The sequence below is a fragment of the Coenobita brevimanus genome, chromosome 48 (genome assembly GCF_032717465.1).
Source record: "Coenobita brevimanus isolate Jiangsu-jjx chromosome 48, ASM3271746v2, whole genome shotgun sequence".
Taxonomy (NCBI): Eukaryota; Metazoa; Arthropoda; class Malacostraca; order Decapoda; family Coenobitidae; genus Coenobita; species Coenobita brevimanus.
Genome location: NC_137001.1, coordinates 10,350,785 through 10,371,990, shown reverse-complemented (window position 1 = coordinate 10,371,990; position 21,206 = coordinate 10,350,785). Strand labels below are relative to the sequence as shown.

At 39.7% G+C, this 21,206-nt stretch overlaps 1 protein-coding gene across 1 annotated transcript in view; it reads left to right on the top strand.

Annotated features, from left to right (window-relative positions):
• Positions 1-21,206, top strand: part of LOC145399287 (uncharacterized) — a 61,660-nt gene that overhangs the window by 17,525 nt on the left and 22,929 nt on the right. Inside the window, exon 3 of the mRNA XM_080271959.1 lies at positions 16,530-16,629. Within this exon, the coding sequence (XP_080128085.1) occupies positions 16,530-16,629 (100 nt within the window). The remainder of the gene's footprint in view (positions 1-16,529; positions 16,630-21,206) is intronic.

Genomic DNA, 21,206 nt, shown 5'->3' with positions numbered 1-21,206 from the left:
ATCTCCTTTGAGCCACCATGCACAAACACCTGCACCACCTGTGACACCTTTGATGCCTCCATTGTTAATTCAACCGGCGATCAGGCTTCTATTGACAACCTCACCAGGCAAAAAGAGGAACACCAGCAGTTATCACAGCAGGTACAGGACTTCCTGAAGAAGATGGCATCTGACAATGACCCCGAGACTCGTGGAATCTGTGTTGACCTGCAGCAGACTCTACCCACACCCAAGATCATCGCTAGTGCTGCTTACTGCAAGTGCAAGATGTGGACCTACAACTTATGTATCCACAACTTGCAAAGCAACACTACCACTATGTATATGTGGGATGAGACTCAAGCCATGTGGGGGTCGTGTGAAGGGGCCAGCTGCATTAGCCCGCCCCATCCCGACATTTTCTGGGCAGTGGTACGCCCCAGTCTCGAAATTTTTGGACCTTTTTTTTTTGGGGCTCAAACATCCGCTTTTGGTGAGAAACATCGAAAGTTCATAGAGAAATCGCTCACCTGAGGTTTAAAATACTCGATCCATGTAGGAGTACCTCCTTACCTTACAGGGTTTCCTATCAGGCTGCCTGCAAAGAAAACGAGTTCTATGGGAGGATAACTATTCTACACCACTCATAAACGGTATTTATTTATTTATTTGGTACGAATTTATATGTAGCACGAGAGTATATTGGTTTTCAAACGGTAATATAGGCATTATAAGCATTGTTTCAATCACTAACTCATCACCATTCCTGACCTTTTTTTGCCACATTACCTGATCATCATTTCTGACTGTTTCTTCCTCTAATGTTTGTCCTCCACATTGTCATCGATTGGGGAATCACTCTGGCCCTGAATTTCGTACCGTGGCATGACATGGCATTACTGGCCAGGTCACTGATAACAGGTGAATTGCTGAGAAAAGGTCATGCAGGGGGAGGGAGGAGGTCATGCTGGGTAAGGCATTGTCCCTGCCTGGCATCTTCTAGAGGAAGGTGTCCCGTGTATACGTGCCAAAATTCACTCGCAAAAATTGAAAATTGTGCAAATTAGGGACCTTGCAATGTTGCCGCATTAATTTACGTCTCCGGGATATGAGTGCACATCATGTGAGGACGTGAATTCACGTCTCCAGGACGGGGCGGGTTAAACTCTGGATCGACCACGAAAGCAGTATTGATGACCTCTCACAGCTGATGGTCATCTCAGATAACTGTGTTGGCCAGATTAAGAACATCAGCTTGGTGATGTATTACCTCTGAGAACTCCATTCCAGGTGCCAGCTTTCCATCGACCATGTTTACTTGGTGCCAGGCCATAGCTACATGGCCTGTGATTGAGTGTTTGGTAATATTGAGAGGCATCTTAGACATGTGCCAAATCTTTATGCACCAGACGACTATGTGTACCACATTACACAGTCTGTGTCACAGGGGTACAAAGTGGTGCACAAGTAGCAGGCCATGTTTCTGAATTTTGGTGTGCTGAAGGACCACATCACCAAACGTCAGACACCATGCAGTTTCCAAAAACGTCTTTGGCTCAGTACTCTGTCAAATGCTTTCTTAAAATCAAAATAGATACCGTTACCCATCCTTCTCTTTTCTGTAGTGTTTCTGCAACTCTATCATAGTAATAGATTTGTAAAACATGCTTTTCCCTTTCTAAAACTGAACTGTCTTTCTGCATCATATTGTATTTCTCCAGATGGTTTACCAATAATTATCAACTACTCTAGTATCTTACGACATTGCTCGGTTATACTGGTCAATAGATGAGTGGATTCTGTCTATTTCCCTTCTTGAATAGGGGAACAATGTTTGCTTTCTTCCAATTATCAGGTAGTTTACCTTGTCATAAGAATTCCTTGAATATTAAATATATTGGTCTGCTTAACTCTTCTGTACATTTATGTAGCACCCAACCTGGAATTTCATCTGGACCATTTGCTTTCCCTTTGACTAATTAACTCAGCTCTTCCTGTGGCTCTTTTTCCAGTATTTGTATATCTTGTAATATGTGTGGGCATGCATCTTCCTCTCAAAATTACTTTGTTCTGTATAAACTGATTTGGATTTTTTTTAACCCCATCGCACAACGTTAATCAATACGAGTCAAAACGGTTTTCATCTGAAGAGGAACCAGTGATGCACTATGATGCACTTACTGTGGCAGTCTGAAGAGATGCTGATTAGGCAATTTTGGAAAAAAATATTCACCCAAACTTATTTTTTAGCATGAAATGTGTCAATATTTGTTGCGTCATAGGGGAAGGTGTCTATTTCCAGGCCAACACTCTCAAATAGACGGCACTCTCGGTTTTTAGTTCGGGGGGGGGGTGCAATTCTTGGTGGTTTACTTGAAAATTATTGGTCGTATCAGAATCCCACCAATACCACGTGAAAGCTCATGAATTTCTGCATCTAGACATATGCTTAGCTCTTGGATCATATAGGCAAAGTTTTCTCCTACAGTGTAGGGCAGTTATTTTCATTGTTGAACAACAGTATTCACACCTCATTCCACAGTACTTTTACTCATCAATTTTGTATGTTTTTATTAGCTTATGGTATAGTATAAACATCAGGGAAAATGATAGCTTACAGTTTATACCATTATAGCCAATTTCTGGGGCAAATAAAATACGTGGGAATGTTTTCCTTTGTGCGCGAGTCCAGCCTGCTCTTATGGCATTCTCTCCGATCATATCACATACACTTACAGAAAACTTGCAGTGCACGAGGGGGTTAATACTTCACAAATATCTTCTTCATGGATATAGGTTATCCCTTTATCCATGATGGACTGTAATTTATCTTTAACATTGGTTTTGTATCGGATGTAGCTGTAAAACACCTTCGGTTAATCACTACCTTTATTTATAATGTCTTCCTCAAACTGTCTTTGAGCTTCTCCCCTTATCCTTGTATCATTACTTTCCTGTTTATGGTTGTTATATTGTGTCTTCTGTGTCAATTCAACAGCAAATATCTTTTCTCTTTTGATTTTTTACATTCTGTATGAAACCATTTCTTTATCCTTATTTCTGTTTCCTTGTGCTGAGGGATATAATTTTGGACACATGTTTCATAAAATTCGCAGAATTTTCTATATATAACATTTATATCCTTTCCTTTAAGCTCCTTTGCCCCAATCTGTTTTTGTGAAGTACTTTTTTAGGTCATGATAGTTGCCTTTTTTGTTGTTTAGGCTCTTTTTGTAGTATTCATTAATGCTAACTATATCACCTGAAGTCACAGTTTAATACCACATGGTCACTTCAGCCAAATGAAGGGTGATACATTATGTTGTTGATAATCATTACTTTCCTAGTAATTATAAGAGCTAATAATGATGAATCTTCTAGTCCTGTTTTCCTGCTGTCTTCCTTTATTTTGTGTTACAAACAACTCCTGTACAAGATCCAGGAGCCTTTGATCCCAACAGCTTTCATTGCTTCTTACATCTTGAATATTCCAATTTATATTTATATTGAAATCCCCGGTTGATATAATTCTTTCAGATTTCTCTTCCATTCTATGCAGGAGGGCTTTTAAATTCTGAATTGTACTTTCCGTCAGTTCTTCATATTCACTTTTTTCCCAGGTATTTGTTTGGGGTGGCTTGTATCAATTTGCCAACATTATTTGCCCTTCAGATGTGATAATCTCTACTGCAATTAATTCTACTTGTGTGGGTATATCTGGTTCTATCTCTTTGACTTAAAGATTTTTTTTTTTTTAAATATAACTCCTTTTTTTCAACTTTTATCTTTTCTCCGTATATTTTTTTTTTTTCAAAGTTTAGGGTGTCATTTGATACCCTTGGGATATCAAAGGACTTGGTAATGGCTACATGGAATGTAAGAGGAGCGAATGATGAGGTGAAAGAGAGAGAGATTGTCCAGGTGCTTGAGGGTGCGAAAGTGGATGTATGTGAAATAACAAACAAAATGGAGAGGAGAAAGTGTGAAAGAATGGGAGTTTGGATGGGGTATATGTGCAGGAGTAAGTGAGAATGAGAGGGCAAAGGAAGGAGTATGTATAGTTGTGAGTAAAAGATGGAAGAAGAGCATAAGACAGTATGGATCAGTTGGGTCAAGGATTGTGTGGGTAAAGTTGAAAGTTGGAATACAAATGTGGGCGATTGTGTGTGTGTATGCGCCAATGCAAGATCGTTCTAGCAGAGTGAGAGAACAGTTCTGGACAAATGTGGAAGTGTGCATGGAAAAGTTTGGAAGGATTGAGAGAGTGTTTTTGATCCGTGATATGAATGGTAATGTAGGGAATGTGAAGGTGGATGGAATAGTTGGTGAGTGGGGTGTGCCTGCTGAGATAGATGAGAATGGCAGTGCGTTAGTGGACATTTGTGCTGGGAGGGGGTTGGTAATAGCCAATACCCTCTTCAGGCATAAAATGATCCACAGGTATACATGGCGAGTGATGAGAAGGGTGGGTGGTGAACTGAATGAAAGGAAGGCATTGATTGATTATGTGTGTGTGGATGACATGATGCGAAGATGTGTAATAGATGCAAGAGCTTATAGAGGTTGTGGGAGTGGTCTTTCTGACCACTACTTGGTGGTGGCCAGAGTTAGGATCCAAGAAAGATGGTGGAATAGAAGAAGGGAAAGACGAGAGGAAGAAGTAGTTGCCAGGAGAGTGGAAAGGTTACAAGAGGATGAGAAGAAGGCAGAGTAAAAGAGAGAAGTGGAGGAACGATTGGGCAAATATGAATTGGAGGAGATTGGGGACGTGGAAGGTGTGTGCAGGATATATACAGAAGAAATATGTGCAGCATGTGATGTGGTGTGTGTGGGAGGAAGAGAAGACGGAGGGGGTTGCAAGGAACAGCGTGGTGGACTGAAGAGGTGAGACAGGCTGTGGCACAAAAGAAGAAAGCATACAATGAATGGATGAGAAATAGGGGCGTGGAAGAAGTTGAGAGACGGAAGAGAGAGTTATATGTAGAAAGAAAGAGAGAGGTGAAAAGATTAGTAAGAGAGAGTAAGAAGAGAGTGGATGAGGAATTTGGAAGGAATTTGAGTGTAAAATGGAGGGACTGTAAGAAAATTTTCTCGAAAGAGGTGAAGAGAGTAAGACAGGGTGGAAGTGAGGTTAGCAGGGGAGTGAAAGATAAAAATGGTAGATTACTAGTGGAGAAGGGAGAAAAAGTGAGCAGATGGAGAGAACACTTTAAGGAATTGTTGAACATACAGGATGGAAGTAATGCGAGTATAAGTGGCTGGGGAATGGCTGGGAGAAGGAGGGAGATGAGAAGACAGGAAGAAATAAGTAGGATAGAAGTTGTGGAAGCAATGAAGAAAGTTAAACTGGGGAAAGCCCCAGGAATTGATGGAGTATGTGGTGAAATGCTGAAGCATGGGGGAGAGATAGTAGTAGAATGGATGTGGAAGATGTGCAGATTGGCCTGGGAGGAAGGTAGAGTCCCGAAGGATTGGAAGTCATGTATAATTATTCCCTTGTACAAGGGAAAAGAGGAAAAAGAAGTGTGTGGTAATCATAGGGGCATTTGTCTTCTTAGTATAATAGGAAAAGTGTATGGTAGGATACTTACTGACAGAGTTAGAGAAAGAACAGAGGAATTAGTTGGAGAAGAACAGGGAGGCTTTAGGAAGGGAAGAGGTTATGTAGAGCAGATATTCATTCTTAGATCTTTAGTGGAAAAGTTTCTAGAGAAGGGAAAGAAGTTGTATGTGGCTTTCATGGATTTGGAGAAGGCAAATGACAGGGTGGATAGACAAGGATTGTGGATAGTATTAAGAATATATCGAGTAGATGGGAAGTTGTTGAATGCTGTGAAGAGTATGTATGATGGTGCAAAGGCTGCAGTGCGTGTGGATGGCGAACTAAGTGAATATTTCTCTTTGAATCTTGGGTTGAAACAGGAATGCGTCATGTCTCCATGGTTGTTCAATCTGTACGTGGATGGGGTAATAAAAAGAGGTACAAGGTAGGGAAGTGGATATTGGAGTGGCTCTGGTGAGAGAGGATAGTGTTTGGAAACTCCCTGTACTGTTGTTTGCAGATGATACTGTATTGTTGAGTGAAGACGAAGGGGAGCTGCAAGGCTTGGTGGATGACTTTGGGAGAGTATGTAAGAAACGGAATCTGAAGGTGAATTTAGGGAAGAGTAAAGTGATTGTCTTTGAGAGAGGTGAAGTCAGTGAATGTACAGCGAGGTTGAATGGTGAGGAATTGGAAAATGTGAGTACGTTTAAGTACTTGGGTAGCGTAATGAGTAAAGATGGAGGTTTGGAGGGTGAAGTGCTTGAAAGGGTACAGCAGGGAAGAAAGGTTGCTGGTTCTTTGAAAGCAGTGATAAGAAACAGGGAAGTGAGCATGGAAGTGAAAAAGTTACTACGAGTACATAACAGTATTGTGATACCAACTCTAACGTATGGAAGTGAAGCTTGGACGTTGTTGGAAGGACACAAGTCAAGCGTGAGAGCAGTGGAAATGAGTTATTTAAGAGGAGCCTGTGGAGTCACATGGAGAGACAGGCTGACGAATGAGGATATAAAGGAGCGTTGTGGTGTGGATGTGGATGTGATAGGAAGCGTTATGAGGAACACACTGAGGTGGTTTGGCCATGTGGAGAGGATGGAGGGTGAGAGACTGACGAAGAGAGTGTATGTGAGTGAGGTGAAGGGAAAAAGAGGGAGGGGGAGGCCGAGGATGTGATGGAAGGATTGGGTGGAGAGGTATATGAGAGAGAGGGGTGTGAGTTGGGAGCAGGGCAGTGAAATGGCTTGGGACAGGGCGACGTGGAGGCGATTTGTTTGTGGCCACCCCAAACGGGATTGAGGCGTCTGGCAATAGATAGATAGATAGTTTATATACCACTTTTTTACTTGTAACCCAACTACTTTATAAAAAAAAATTTACTCCTCTCTTCCTCTGATATTTCTTCATTTTTTTTGGTTTTGCATCATCACTCTTCCTCTTAAGTAACCCCCTTGCCTCCTGAGTTTATCCATACTTTTTTTTAATTCCTCTTTTTTTTTTTTTCATGAGTTTGTTAGCATTTAGAAATACTATTGAGAAGCAAGATTTCCTAGTTAGGTAGTACTGAAAGGTTCTCAGCAAGTCTTGTAGTTCAGTTACGTGTCAGAGTTACCAGTTAGCCTGCTATTTGTGAGCAGAAGTATTTTGTAAAGTTATACATTAAATTTTATGTTCTTTATCTCGAAAATGATATTAATAATATGGTTGTTAAAATATATAATATGATTTCAGTTTCTGTGCTAAACATTGGGAGTGTTATGTAATATAAGAAAACCCTGGCATGTTTTGGATGTCTCCAATTTGGTAACTGTTTTTGCTAGGGGCAGGTACCAGCACGTCCTAGAATGCTGGAGAAAAGGGAAAGGCTATTACCCCTTATGGGCGGGCAAGTTATGAATTGTACGACCGTGTGGGGCGTCATAGTTTAGGAAAAATAATGTATAAAGGAATAAGCCTAAACATGCATAAATGGAAGAAAATGGATGAAAAACGAAGGCAAGAGGTGTTACGTGCGTGGTAATACATCTCTGCTGGCTGTGGGAGGAGGAGGGGAGGAGTGAGGGTGGAGTACGAGCAGGCAGCTTATCACCAGGCGTGCCTGGGGAGAGGCTAGCAAACTATTCACTTATTTGCTTTTTCTTCAACTGAACATTATATTTATCATTTATGCGTTCTTTACACTGTTTATTGTCTTCAGTATTTTATGTATGTGTTTCTATTATACTTGAACACTCATAACAATAAAACCTACGTATGTACGTTTTATAGTTATTAGTGTTATTGTTATAACACTGCAACTTATATATGAATATATATGCATTCTATTTTACTTGTTTCAAGGCTTGAGAGAGTAGAGGGCAGGACAGTAAGTGACAAAGATGCCTTATCACCCAATTTCACCAATAATTTAGGACTGAAAATGACTGGACGTTAGGTAACGTCACCCCCTCATGCACGGACGTTATGTAACGTCGCCCACCTGATAGGGGTTAAGAAAAAGGAAGATCCCAGGGCGGTCGGTTTCGTTGCAGTTCAGCTTGAGTTTAGTTCAGTGTCAGTTGGTGAGGATTGTATAGCTCTGGTACTTGTGAAAACAGGGAAGTGTATTTGGCAAACATTAAGTGTATTTATTTGGAAAATGAAGACTGTCAACTTAAGAAGCCAGTGGTTTTTTTTTTACAAAGTCTGAGTTGATCACGTTGTTGCATACCAAAAGGCTGACCATAGGATGAACAACCAACAGGGCATTGTCGTTCCTATACTGAACTACTGCTGTTGGAGCATATAGTAGTGTGGGACGTGGATGTAACATTGTGTCAGGAGTTTGAATCATTAGAAAAGTGCTGCATTGAGTTAAACATTCGACAAAGAGGAGGCATCGCTGGATGCAATTATGAAGCTATTACAAGCACAAAGTGTACAACTATAAGCAGATAGTGTACAACTACAGGCACAAAGTAAAGGGCAGAAAGAACTCAAAGAACAATTACAGGCCAAAAGTGCAGGACAAAAAGAACTCATTACAGGTCCAAAGTGAAGTACAGAAAGAACTCAAAGAACAATTACAGGGCCAAAGCGAAGAACAGAAAGAGCTCAGGAACGAAATCAAAGTGCAGTTATTACAAGCACAAAGTGAACAGCTACTGTAGAGGCATTACATGAGGAACAGAGGGAGTTACAACTGAAGGTGCAAGGACAGCTTGATGCATTCATGGGGCAAATGAAGGAAGAACAATAACAGTTGAAGGAGGAAGTACACACTAAGCTACAGCAGCAGAAATGTGACGTAAGCACTAACGTGAAGGAGTGCAGACATCATCCAGATTACCAATTAAAGATAATTAGTGAGAGAATTGAAACTGTAGAGGAATCTTACACCACTGTGCCTGAGATTAGTGAACAGGGAGCATATGATAAAAATGGACAGCGTATGGTGAATCTTGACGAATCCAAAGCATCTAAAGGTAGCATTACAGGCAGTGGTGTACCCAGAAAGTTGAAAAGGGGGGGGGTTCTTTTTTTTTATCTTTTAACCGTGCAGCTGATGACTCTGGCGAGTGCAGTGAACCCGTACAGCTGGGGGGGGGGGTTGAGGGGTGCTGTAAGCCCCCCCCTGTGGGAAAATTTTGCATTTTGGCCAATTTTATAATCATTCTGAGGCCATATGAAATGGGTATAAGTCATAAATATAGCATATTCTAAATTCATTTTTAAGTACTCTGTGCCAATGAGTTATGATTCAATCTCTACAGTAACATTATACTATGAACATTCAAATGCTCACATTTATTTTTATAAAACTTCAGCACAATAGACAGGAATACTGGATAGTATGACAAAATATACACTATATATATATATATATATATATATATATGAACATTCATATGCTCACATTTATTTTTATAAAACTTCAGCACAATAGACAGGAATACTGGATAGTATGACAAAATATACACTACACACACACACACACACACACACACACACACACACACATATATATATATATATATATATATATATATATATATATATTACAAAAGGGGGGGACCATGGCCGCATGCCCTTCCCCCCTCGGTACGCCACTGATTGGGGGGTTGAATACTCAGAAGGTAAGATTTTTGAGTCCTGGACTTAATTATAATGCCCCAGTTTTTAGGCCCCAAACCAGTGAAGTGTGTGGCTATAATGTGGGTAAAATTATTAAAGAAACCTCAGGAAATCAATGGTAGAGTATCTTTGGAAGCTTACCGCACGCAGTCTGAGTTACTTGCTGATCAGAATGGTAGCAATGATAGACAGAGGGCAATGCAGCTGGCTACTAACCTCAAATGTGCTGCAATGGAGATTCTTGGGCAGGTGTCAGTGGAGGAGAGGAACTGTTTTCAGTCCCTAGCAGAAGTGCTGGAGCACAGATATGGGACCATGTACCAAAATGCGGTTTGCAAGGCAAGAGGCAGGACCAGTGCATGGGTTCGAGGCTAATCCCTCTAGCAGCTTCCTCATGACCTGGAGAGTATGACACACAAGGCATACCCTGGAGCAGCACTTAACCTGTTGACTATTCTCTTGAGGGACCAGTTCATCGGTGCTCTTGATACTGTAGAGCTGATAGTGGAACTTAAGCAGGAACAACCCAGAAGCGTGCAAGAAGCACTAGCAGGGTTTCTAGAATTTGAGTCCTGCATCAGGTCCAGTATGTCCACTTTTCAGGCACGTCATAGTGCAGGATTCAAGGCAAGAAAGGGACAGATATGCGAAGCAGAGAAATTTGAAGGAAGTTGCTGGTCCTGAGAAATGCCAGGATGTAGGAAAGAGGACTGCTACAAGTGGAAGAGGGAACAGGAAGAGGACCAAATAATTCCAGGACTAGTGGACTGTATGGAGGAGCAGGGACGTTGTTGGAAGTGGCATAGGATTTGACCTGACAAGTTGAAGGATTATTTTGTGTATAATTAATTGTTTAGTTTGGATTAAGGATTATGTTCATATACATTGTGTAGTTTTGTCGGGATGACAAAGGACTAGGGAGGAGGTAGTGTTCTGAAGCGGGATTTGCTAGTTAGGTAGTAATGGAAGGTTCTCAGTAATTCTCGTAGTTCAATTATATGTCAGAGTTGCCAGTCAGCCTGATATTTGTGAGTGGAGGTATTTTGTAAAGTTAGACATTAAATTTTATGCCTTTTTTCTCTATAATGTTTTTATTAATGTGATTGTTAAATTATTTAATTTTATATCCGTTTCTGTGCTAAAGCATTTAGAGTGTTATGTAACATAAGAAAACGCTGGCATGTTTTGGATATCTCCGATTTGTTAACTGTTGTTGCTAGGGGCAGGTACAGTCGATTTCACTTCTAAGTTCTACACCGACTTGTGGCGTCTTGGTAGATGTGGCACCACTGTGTTTGTTTACATCATCGTATTAAGACACGAATGAGTTGGAGGAACCCTGGCAAAGTGGTCAGGTATTGACAACTACGTTGCTATGATCTGTGTAGTGCTTATATTACATAAAACATATAATCAAACATGTGCCTGTAATTCACGGTTAATTTAATGTGATGGTGCTGGGACCAATCAGGGAGTTGGATATTTGTTTGTGGATGTTCAGGGGTGCTGTTGGTCCGAAGCAGGCCTTTCTTTACTTGGCTAGCGCAGCATATTATGGAGGATGAACATATTCAACCCATCTATCTATCTACCTATCAATCTATATATCTGTATTATATCTATATCTATCTATCTATATATATATATATATATATATATATATATATATACGGCTACCGTTAACTGACTAGGACCTCCCCCCACAGGTATTAAAAAAAACAGAAATCATAGTATATCACAATGTTCATGAAATGCCGTTCATTAACCCATTGACTGCGGCTGTATCGTATATGATATCTGAGTCCAAATGGCTCTCACTTCGGCTGTATCATAAATGATTTCCTGCTTTCAAAAATTTCTATGGGAAAAAATACGTTTCCCCCCGTCTGTAAACACATTTATTTCTGCATTGTCAATGTATTCGTAATACTTAGACTTATTATTAGTTCTGAAACTGCATTACTATTCTATTTTTAGCCATTCTCATGGTGTGGGAGCTATAAATTGCAACTCGTCTTCCAAATTACTGATCAGATCTGACCCTCCACTTTCATCCCCCGTGGGAGAGTCTAGCCTCGGAGGACGTGCAATTTTCTCATTTAGGACTGAACATTCAACCCTTTCACTCCCTTTTCCAAGCATGGGCACAATGATGACGAAAAAATAACTCGAAACTACCATAAACATATCAGAAAGGTGAAAAAATATTCATAATTATTTTTTCCAGCTATTCCTAACATATTATGTACTGAAATCATTCGATATCATCATATCTCATATATGAGCAACATTTAAGGTACAGTAGACTGTGGCACCAGTCGAGCAGGGCAGTACTCCCAAGGTGGATGGAAAGCTGATGACACGGAGAGTTGGAGCTCCCGTTTCATCAGCCCTCGGGACTAGGTCCCTACCATCCTCCTTTGCTGAACTTTTTCAGTGTCTCAGTAACACAGACAGTAGGCCAGCATGCTCTCCAATACAAGTATCTCTATCAACACCAAACTACATACACAGTACACACTACACTTCCTTTTCCAAAAAAAAAAAAAAAAAAAAGCAAATCAACACGTGGCCTCGGAGTCCCCAGGGGGGGGGGGGACCATCAATGCCCACACCTTCCGCCTCTCTCCTGGCGACGACTCGAGGTGCCTGGAACCACTGACTCTCTTCTTCATTTCTGCAACATTCGCGGTCTTTCCTCTAACTTTCGCTCTGTTGAGCACCATCTCTCCTTCTTTTAACCTCACTTTCTTTTTCTAACTGAGACTCAGCTGTCTGAAGTTACTGACAGCAAACCCTTTTCTGTATCCTCCTACTTTCTATATATTTATTTCAAAGCCAAAAGTGGCTGTTGTGTGTATATATACAACGACTTATCTTGCTCTCGTGTAGAACACGATTCTTCTGAATTTTCTACACTCTGGCCTTGGCTTTCCTGTCATTCTCTGACTAAATATATCTGCACTGTTTATTTATCTCCTGATTCTACTGACTATCAAAAATTCTTTGACTATCTTACTTCTACGATGGAATGCATTCTATCTATTTCTCCTTTCTCTGAAATCTCGATTCTAGGAGATTTCAGTGTCCACCACCACCTTTGGCTCTCCTCTCCTTGATCCATCTGGTGAACAAGCCTACACCTTTCTATCCTTAATGACCTAGAGCAGCTTGTACAGCACCCTACCCGTATCCCTGACCGCCTTGGACAGAACTCCAACATACTTAACCTTTTCCTTACAACTAATCGTTCTGCTTACACTGTTAATATTTTCTCTCCGTTGGGCTCCTCCAATCACAACCTTATCACCTTAACCTGTCCTATCGCTCTGGTACGGCCTGTGGACCCTCCAAAGAAACGTCGTCTGTGGCACTTTAGAGCTGCGGATTGAGAGGCCCTCAGGCAGTACTTCTTTGATTTTCCCTGGAATAATTATTGCTTCCATGGCCAGGAGCTATCTGAGTGTGCCTTCTGCATTACGGAGGTTATTCTCTCGGGCATGGAAGCATACATTCCTTTTTTATATCCTTTGACTAATGCAAGAAAGCCTTGATTTACTCACGCTTGTTCTAATGCTGTGCGCAACAATGACAGGGCATATAAAAGGCACCAGAGCCAACCCACCCCTGAATCACATCTTTTATATGTTTCTGCCCGGAATCGTGCTCAGTCTGTTCTTTGCTCTGCTAAAAATAATTTCATCCATACTAAATGCTCTCAACTCTCCAACTCGAATTCTTCCCATTCCTTTTGGCATCTTGCCAAAAACCTTTTTAACAACTTTACCTCATCATCATTCCCTCCTCTTTTCTACTGTGATGGCTCTGTAGCAATTTCTTCTGTTGATAAAGCAGATCTCTTCGCTCAGACTTTCTCCTCCAATTCCACATTAGACAATTCCGGTGCTGTTCCTCCATCACTTCTCCCCTCTGACTTCCTCATGGCTGACATTAAAATTTCTTCAGCTGATGTATTTTCTGCCATCACGGGTATCAATACTAATTAGGCATATGGGCCTGATGGAGTCCCTCCTTTTGTTCTCAAGAACTGTGCTTTTGTGCTTACACCCTGCCTAGGCAAAGTCTTTTGCCTTTGTCCATCAACTTGTACCTCTCGTTCTTGCTGGAAGTTTGCCCTCATTAAGCCAGTCCCAAAAAAGGGTAACCATTCCCAACCCTCTAACTATCGTCCAATTGCTTTAACATCCTGTATCTCAAAAGTTTTCGAGTCAATTCTTAATAGAAAAAAATTAAAGCATATTTCCTATCACAATCTTTTTTTCTGATCATCAGTATGGGTTCCGTCAGGGACGCTCCACTGGCGAACTTCTCACCTACCTTTCAGATTCCTGGTCATCCTCCTTTCGGGACTTTGGCAAAAGCTTTGCCATTGCACTTGACATCTCAAAGGCTTTCGATCGAGTCTGGCATAAATCTTTAATTTCTAAACTGCCCTCTTACAGTTTCAATCCTTCTATCAGTGCCTTCATCTCTAGCTTCCTTTCTGGTCGTTCTATAGACGCTTTTGTAGACGGCCATCGTTCTTCTCATAGATCTATTGACAATGGTGTTCCTCAGGGCTCTGTCCTATCACCAACTCTCTTCCTTTTATTAATCAATGACCTAAGCTGTACAGCCTATAAAAAAAGTTTCGGCACCCTTACGACACGATACATAATGATACACCACACGAAGCATTCTGAATCATCTCCTGAATTTCGGCGAGTGCTTGGTATCCATGGCCCTGTTTTGCTGGTGTGTTACTTCGTCCGCTAATGATGAAATCCAGTGGGAGAGTGAGAGAGGTACAGGGGTATCAACCACACCACGTATTCTCGCCGTCTGTAACAGTGATAATTGCGAAAGGTATCAGAGAAGGGGGTGCCGAAAATTTTTTTAGAGGGTGTACATCTAATCCTATCCACTCATATGCTGATGACTCCACCCTTCACCTTTCCATTCGGTTCCCGCAACGTCCATCTCAGCAGTTACTTAAGCAAACAAGGGATGAGGCTATGGCACACCTAATGTCTGACTTGGCTCATATCTCTGACTGGGGTAAAAATAATCTTGTTGTTTCTAATGCATCAAAGACTCAATTTTTACACCTATCAACCTAACAAAATCTTCCACAGGTATACCCACTAATGTTTAATAATATTCAGCTTAATCCTGCATCATCCTTGAACATGCTTGGGGTTTCATTTACTCGAGATTTATCTCAGAAACATCATATTACATCTCTTGTAAAATCTGTTTCCAAGAGATTAGGTGTGCTAAGCTGACTCCGTTCTTTCTTTACCCCTGCACAATTGTTGACTCTATACAGGGGTTTTATCTGCTCCTGTGTGGAGTACAACTCTCATGTGTGGGGAGGCTCCCCACATACAGCTCTTCTCAATAGGGTGGAGTCAAAGGCTCTTCATCACATTAACTCTCCTCTTACTGACTCCCTTCAACCTCTACCTCTTCTCCGCACTGTTGCATCTTTGTCCCTTTTCTATCGCAACTTCAATGGTCACTGCTCCTCTGAACTGTCTGCATGCATTCCTCCACCTATACGACGGGTGTGTAGCACCCGTCTAGCAGCAAACATCCCTTTTCTGTCTAACTATCTAATGCAAGAGTTAACCGTTACTCCCAGTCCTTCATTTATGCAACAGGTCAACTCTGGAACGGTTTCCCTGTCTGTATTTCCTGCTTCCTATGATCTCCAGTCTTTCAAACACAGTGTGTCCAGGCATCTTGAAATGATCGGATCTTGAATTTGGCTCTCTCTTGTATTTTGTTTTTCTCTTGGAAGGAACAGTAATTGCCGGCTCGCAGCCTTTTGTTCCTTTTTCCTCACATGAAAAAAAAAATTCACTTTGTTTTGGGGGGTAAAAAAAATAACAACACCTGCAAGGTTTCATTGCGGCTGCGCCTCCGGGCAGTGATTATCGGTTGCCGATATTTCTGCAAATTTTATGCTCAACTGCAAGTGACAGAATGCGTCTAGGAAGCTGGAATTTGCACTGTTAGGTGTGTCTGAACTTTCTCTTCAATTGGCAGGAAAAAAAAATCAATTTTCGAAACTTCAGAAAATAATCCTGGCCTCGGCCTGGGTTGCACGTCAAATACCGGACCCACGGCCAAGGAGGGGTTAAAAAATAATTAAATATATGAAAAATTACTTCAAATCCAAATCTATGAAAAATAATGAATATCTCAATCTATGAATGACCCTATTGTGTAAATCTATGAAAAAAATCACTTGACTTAAATCTATGAATAATGGCCCATAAGATCATCAGTAACTCTAGCTCGGCTATGGTTTAAATTTGGACCCATGTTAATACAACAATTATTTTAGGTTTCCCTCGCCTATAATTCTCCAAAGTTATTTCCTTTCATCCTTGGATCCTGATTTCCGTTTCATATACCATTTTTACTCTGTGTGCTAAGTTCGATTTTCCCAGAATGATCATCCTTCCATTTTTTCCTACCTTTCTGATGAAAAGACCAACCTAACCTGATACTCAGAGTGCAAACAGATCCTAACCATGACTTTCCTGCTTAAGAAAAAGTGCAATAATGGGACAAAGAAGGGAAAACGTTCTCCTGAAACACCAAGACCCATATTCTCATCGGTTAAGGAAAGCCCCTAACCCCCTTTCCTCAACGATTTATTTTTACCTTTTACACCTCACTGTCCTCGTCTGTTATATAAGTACATATAATATTGCCATAATCTGCACAAATATCTTACAAAGGATTTTAACTACCCATATTAAAAAATAAATCACTAAGGAACAAATGTTAGGGAGCTTCCTTAACCGACGAGAATACGGACCCTTGTATATTTCTGTACCTCTGTATAATGTGTCATAATACTCACAGAACTCTATGTGGGCAGGTCAGTGTGATTTCTACATTGGCCGGAGCACCTACTTCCCACTACCACAGTCGATAATGGCGCAGAAAAACAGTCCTGTTTCGCCTGCTGTGGATAGAGGGTAAGTGTACTGAAGACAGTAATCAAAACAAGATGAAAAACACTCATTACACCCTGACAAGAATGGCCAAATAGGCCACACTTACGCCGGTTCAGTTAGTTTAGTTTTTAAAGAGAAATATTTATGTGAATAGTTTGACACTGTTAATTTAGGAGTGTGAAGATAGGAGACGTGGAGGACTAAGAAGAAGGATTATGGTTAATGGAAGTAGTAGTAGTAGTAAATGTGGTGGTGGTAGTAGTAGCAGTAGTAGTAGTAGTAGTAGTAGCAGTAGTAACAGTGGTGGTGGTAGTAATAGCAGTAGTAGTAGTAGTAGTAGCAGTAGTAACAGTGGTGGTGGTAGTAGTAGCAGTAGTAACAATGATGGTGGTAGTAGCAGAAGTAGTAGTATTGGTGGTGGTAGTAGTAGTAACAGTATTGATGCTGGTAGTACTAGTAATAGTGATGGTGCTGGTAGTACTAGTAGTGGTATTGATGTTGGTGATGGTAGTAGCAGTAGTACGGTAGTAATAGTATAGTAGTAGTGGTGGTGTTGGTAGTAGTAGTAGTTGTTGTTGTTGTCATTGTTGTTGTTGCTCTAAATAACAATAAGACGTGGGAAGCCTGTCAAACACCTCTTGCTCACTCCATTATCCTTGGAGCACTAACTTCATCTTGCTAACACATTAGCTGTTCACCACACACTGTATATCACAAATATCATACACACATTGATCATACACACACTAATCATACACATACTAATCATTTGCATACATACCGAATCACTCGCTATATGAACTCCATCTCAAGCAGTAAATATGACAAGAACTGCCGCTAGCAATTCAACAGCCACATACACACCGCCAGCAAGGCCAAATGGTACAGAAGTGTGGCATATGATAACATTTAGGTAGCGAATCATACACACACCCGAGATGTCAATGCAATGTAAACTTATCATTTGGACACACTCACTGATTATTCTTTAATATAAAACAATTAATATAAAATCTCATCATATATATACAGCTAATCACATTAAATAAATCAATAATTAAATGTAAAATTAACAACATAGTAACAATTAAAATGTTAAATGTAATACATTATTAATAAATGTAATTATACTGTAATAACGAAATTAACAAATGAAGACATAGAACTCTATTTATAAATACAATAATATTATTATATACAATAGTGATGAGAGTAATTTCAATATAATTAGAATACAATGAGCGAAATGTGATCTCTGTAATACTGGAAACTAGAACTACTTAAAGCCCTCCAAATTTCTATCACTATCTTATAATTATAATCAGTACTAATTTAACCCTGTTAAACCAATGTGTCTTACTATACCAAGGTGCCTTTACCTTACCTTAACCACCACAACAAACACATATCACACATCATCTGCTGCAACACTAACACACACACTGCCACTACACCACACACCACACCATTCTCACCCCTAAACCATAATGACTGAAGACCCATTATCACTAAACAAGGCTCCAGAGCATCGCGCCACACCACAACCACTCAACAAACATTATCTGCTGTAACACACACACACACACACACACACACACACACACACACACACACATATTAACAAAGAAAAATCTATAATTTAAAGAAACAGAAGTAGATATACCTTCACAAGTAGTACTGATTGCAGTAGAGATTACTACATCTGAAGGGAAATTAATTGTGGCAAATTTATATAAGCCACCCAGAACAAACACTTAGGAAAGAGGCTAATATGAAGACCTGGCAGAGAGTACAATTCAAAGTTTAAGAGCATTACTACATAGAATGGAAGAGAAATATGAGAGAATTATATTAACTGGCGATTTCAATATAAATATAAATTGGAATATTCTAGATATAAGAAGCCACGAAAGCTGTTGGGACCAAAAGCTCCTGGACCTTGTGCAGGAGTTTTCCTTAACACAACATGTAAAGGAAAACACCAGAAAAAAGAGGACTTGATGATCCATCAGTACTAGATCTTATAGTTACTAGACATGAGAATGATATTAACAAATGTATCACACTCCATTCATCAAAAGCGATCATGCAGTATTAAATGCATCTTCAGGATTGCATATGACATAGTTAACAGTAATGAGAGGTACAAAACGAGCATAAACTATTAAAAGGGAAACTACCATGACCTAAAGAAATGCTTTTTAGAAATAAATTGGGAAAAAGAGCTTAGAGGACAAGTTTTAAATGTTATATACAGAAAATTCTGCAAACTATATGAAATGAGAGTCCAAAATTACATCCCACAGCACAAAGAAGCAGAAAAGAAAATAAAGAAATGGTTTAATACAGAATGTAAAAAATCAAAAGAAAAAAAAAAAGGGATGTTGTGGAATAGATACTGAAGACACAATGGTGAGAGGACATACAATAACTATAAACAGACAAGAAACGATAATACAAGGATAAGGAGAGAAGCCCAAACACAGTTTGAGGAAGACATTATCAATGCTGAGAACGCTACTAATAAAAAGTAGCGGCGCTCCCATTCCTGTTACTAGCTCGAAAAAGTAGTGGCGTTACTGGTTTCGCTACTTCATACGAAATGTAGCGTCGCTCCCGCCTCCGTTACTTTGGATAAGAAAAAGGTAGACGAAGGGAAATGTTAACAAATATCTGTGATATAGCAGTACACTATATACTGTTTTTGATAATATTAGTCAGTCTGAGTGGTTCTGTTGTGTACCAGTAATGTCAGTATATACTTATATGGAAAATAAACGAAAATCATATACATGTCGGTGTCACTTTAATGAAGCTTAGAGCCGATGGTACAGGAAAAAGCTATTTACTGTATAATGTGACAAATGTTCTTTTACATTGTTAACTAGTATACCTACTGAAAGAAACATACGTAAATAAAAGGCAAAAAAATGTGGCCTACCATAGATACATTTTATACAGATTTATTATATTTTCAATGATACCTATTCAGGATATGTACGAAAACTAAAGTAAAAATGAACTTGGGCTTTCTTTTAAAGTCTATTTATACAACAGGAATTTTTTTTTTTTCATTACTTTAAACTGAAAGTAACATAATAACGTTGTAAGAATTAGTCTGAAAAAGAGAGTGGGGGAGAGAGCTGAAGTTAGAGACGGGGATAGTTAGAAGTGTGTGTGTGTGTGTGTGTGTGTGTTAGCATTGCCTACATCTAGCTGACATCCTTATTTGTCTACTTAATTTAAATGATCGATAATTAACTAGCAAATTCCTGTCTAATTATTGCACATTATTAATAAATAATAATAAATTACTGATGTAATGTAGAACAAACATCAATATTTGACAGAATTGATGAAAGTATTATTTTTCGTCATTAATAAATACAACCAAACCGTCAGCATATCTTTATGTACTCGACTCCGGACCTGTATTCGTCGCGTGAGTAGTGGGGAGCGCGGTAACGCGTAAGGCCAAAAAGTAGCGGCGCTCTCAGTTCCGCTACTGGCTAAAAAAAAGTAATGGTGTTACCACCATCGCTATTAAAATAGTAGCGGCGCTATTCCCAGCTTTGGACATTATAAACATAAGTAGTGATCAACCGAAGCTATTTTACAGCTACATCCGAAGCAAAACCAAAGTTAAAGAGAAAATACAGTCTATTACAGACGAAGGAATCATCTGTACACAAGAGAAAGACTTTTGTGAAGCACTAAATGAAAATTTCCAAACCGTTTTTACAGAAGAAAATAATTTTGAGAGAGTTGATATGGAACAAGCATGCCCACACGTAGTACCCGATATACAAATATCAGAAAAATAAATACAGGAGGAGTTAAGTAAATTAGACAAAGAAAAAGCAAATGTTCCTGACGAATTTTCATGTTGGGTGCTACAAGAATGTGCAAAAGAGTCAAGTAGACCAATATATTTAATATTCAAGGAATCCTTGGGTCAAGGTAAACTACCAGATATTTGGAAGAAAGCAAACTTTGTTCCCCTATTCAAGAATGCTAATAGACATAATCCACTCAACTACCGACCAGTATCATTAATCAGTGTTGTAAGATATTAGAAAAGTTGATAAGAAAAGTTTGGGTAAATCATCTGGAAGAATACAATATGGTAACGGAAAGGGAAAATCTTGTGTTACTAAGCTATTAAGCTACTATGGTAGAGTTGCAGAAACATTACAGAAAAGAGAAGGATGGGTGGACAGTTTCTATCTAGATTTCAAGAAAGCATTTGACAGAGTACTGCACCAAAGTCTTATATAGAAACTCTACCATCAAGGAAGAATCCAAGGCAAACTGTACTGTTGGATGCTACATTTTCTCAGAAAAAGGGAAATGAAAACAGTACTAAGGAGAAATCACTCACCAAGGAGGGAAGTGACCAGCAGAGTTCCACATGGCTCAGTGCTTTCACCAATTATGTTTTTAATGTATGCTGTATAAATGACACAGATAGTAACATTGGAAATGAAAGCTATCTAAATATGTTTGCTGATGATGCAAAAATTCGAAGAAGAATTACTAACAGAATCTTGTAGAGAGCCACAAGAAGAATTTAGTAAACTTCATGAATGGAGCGATAA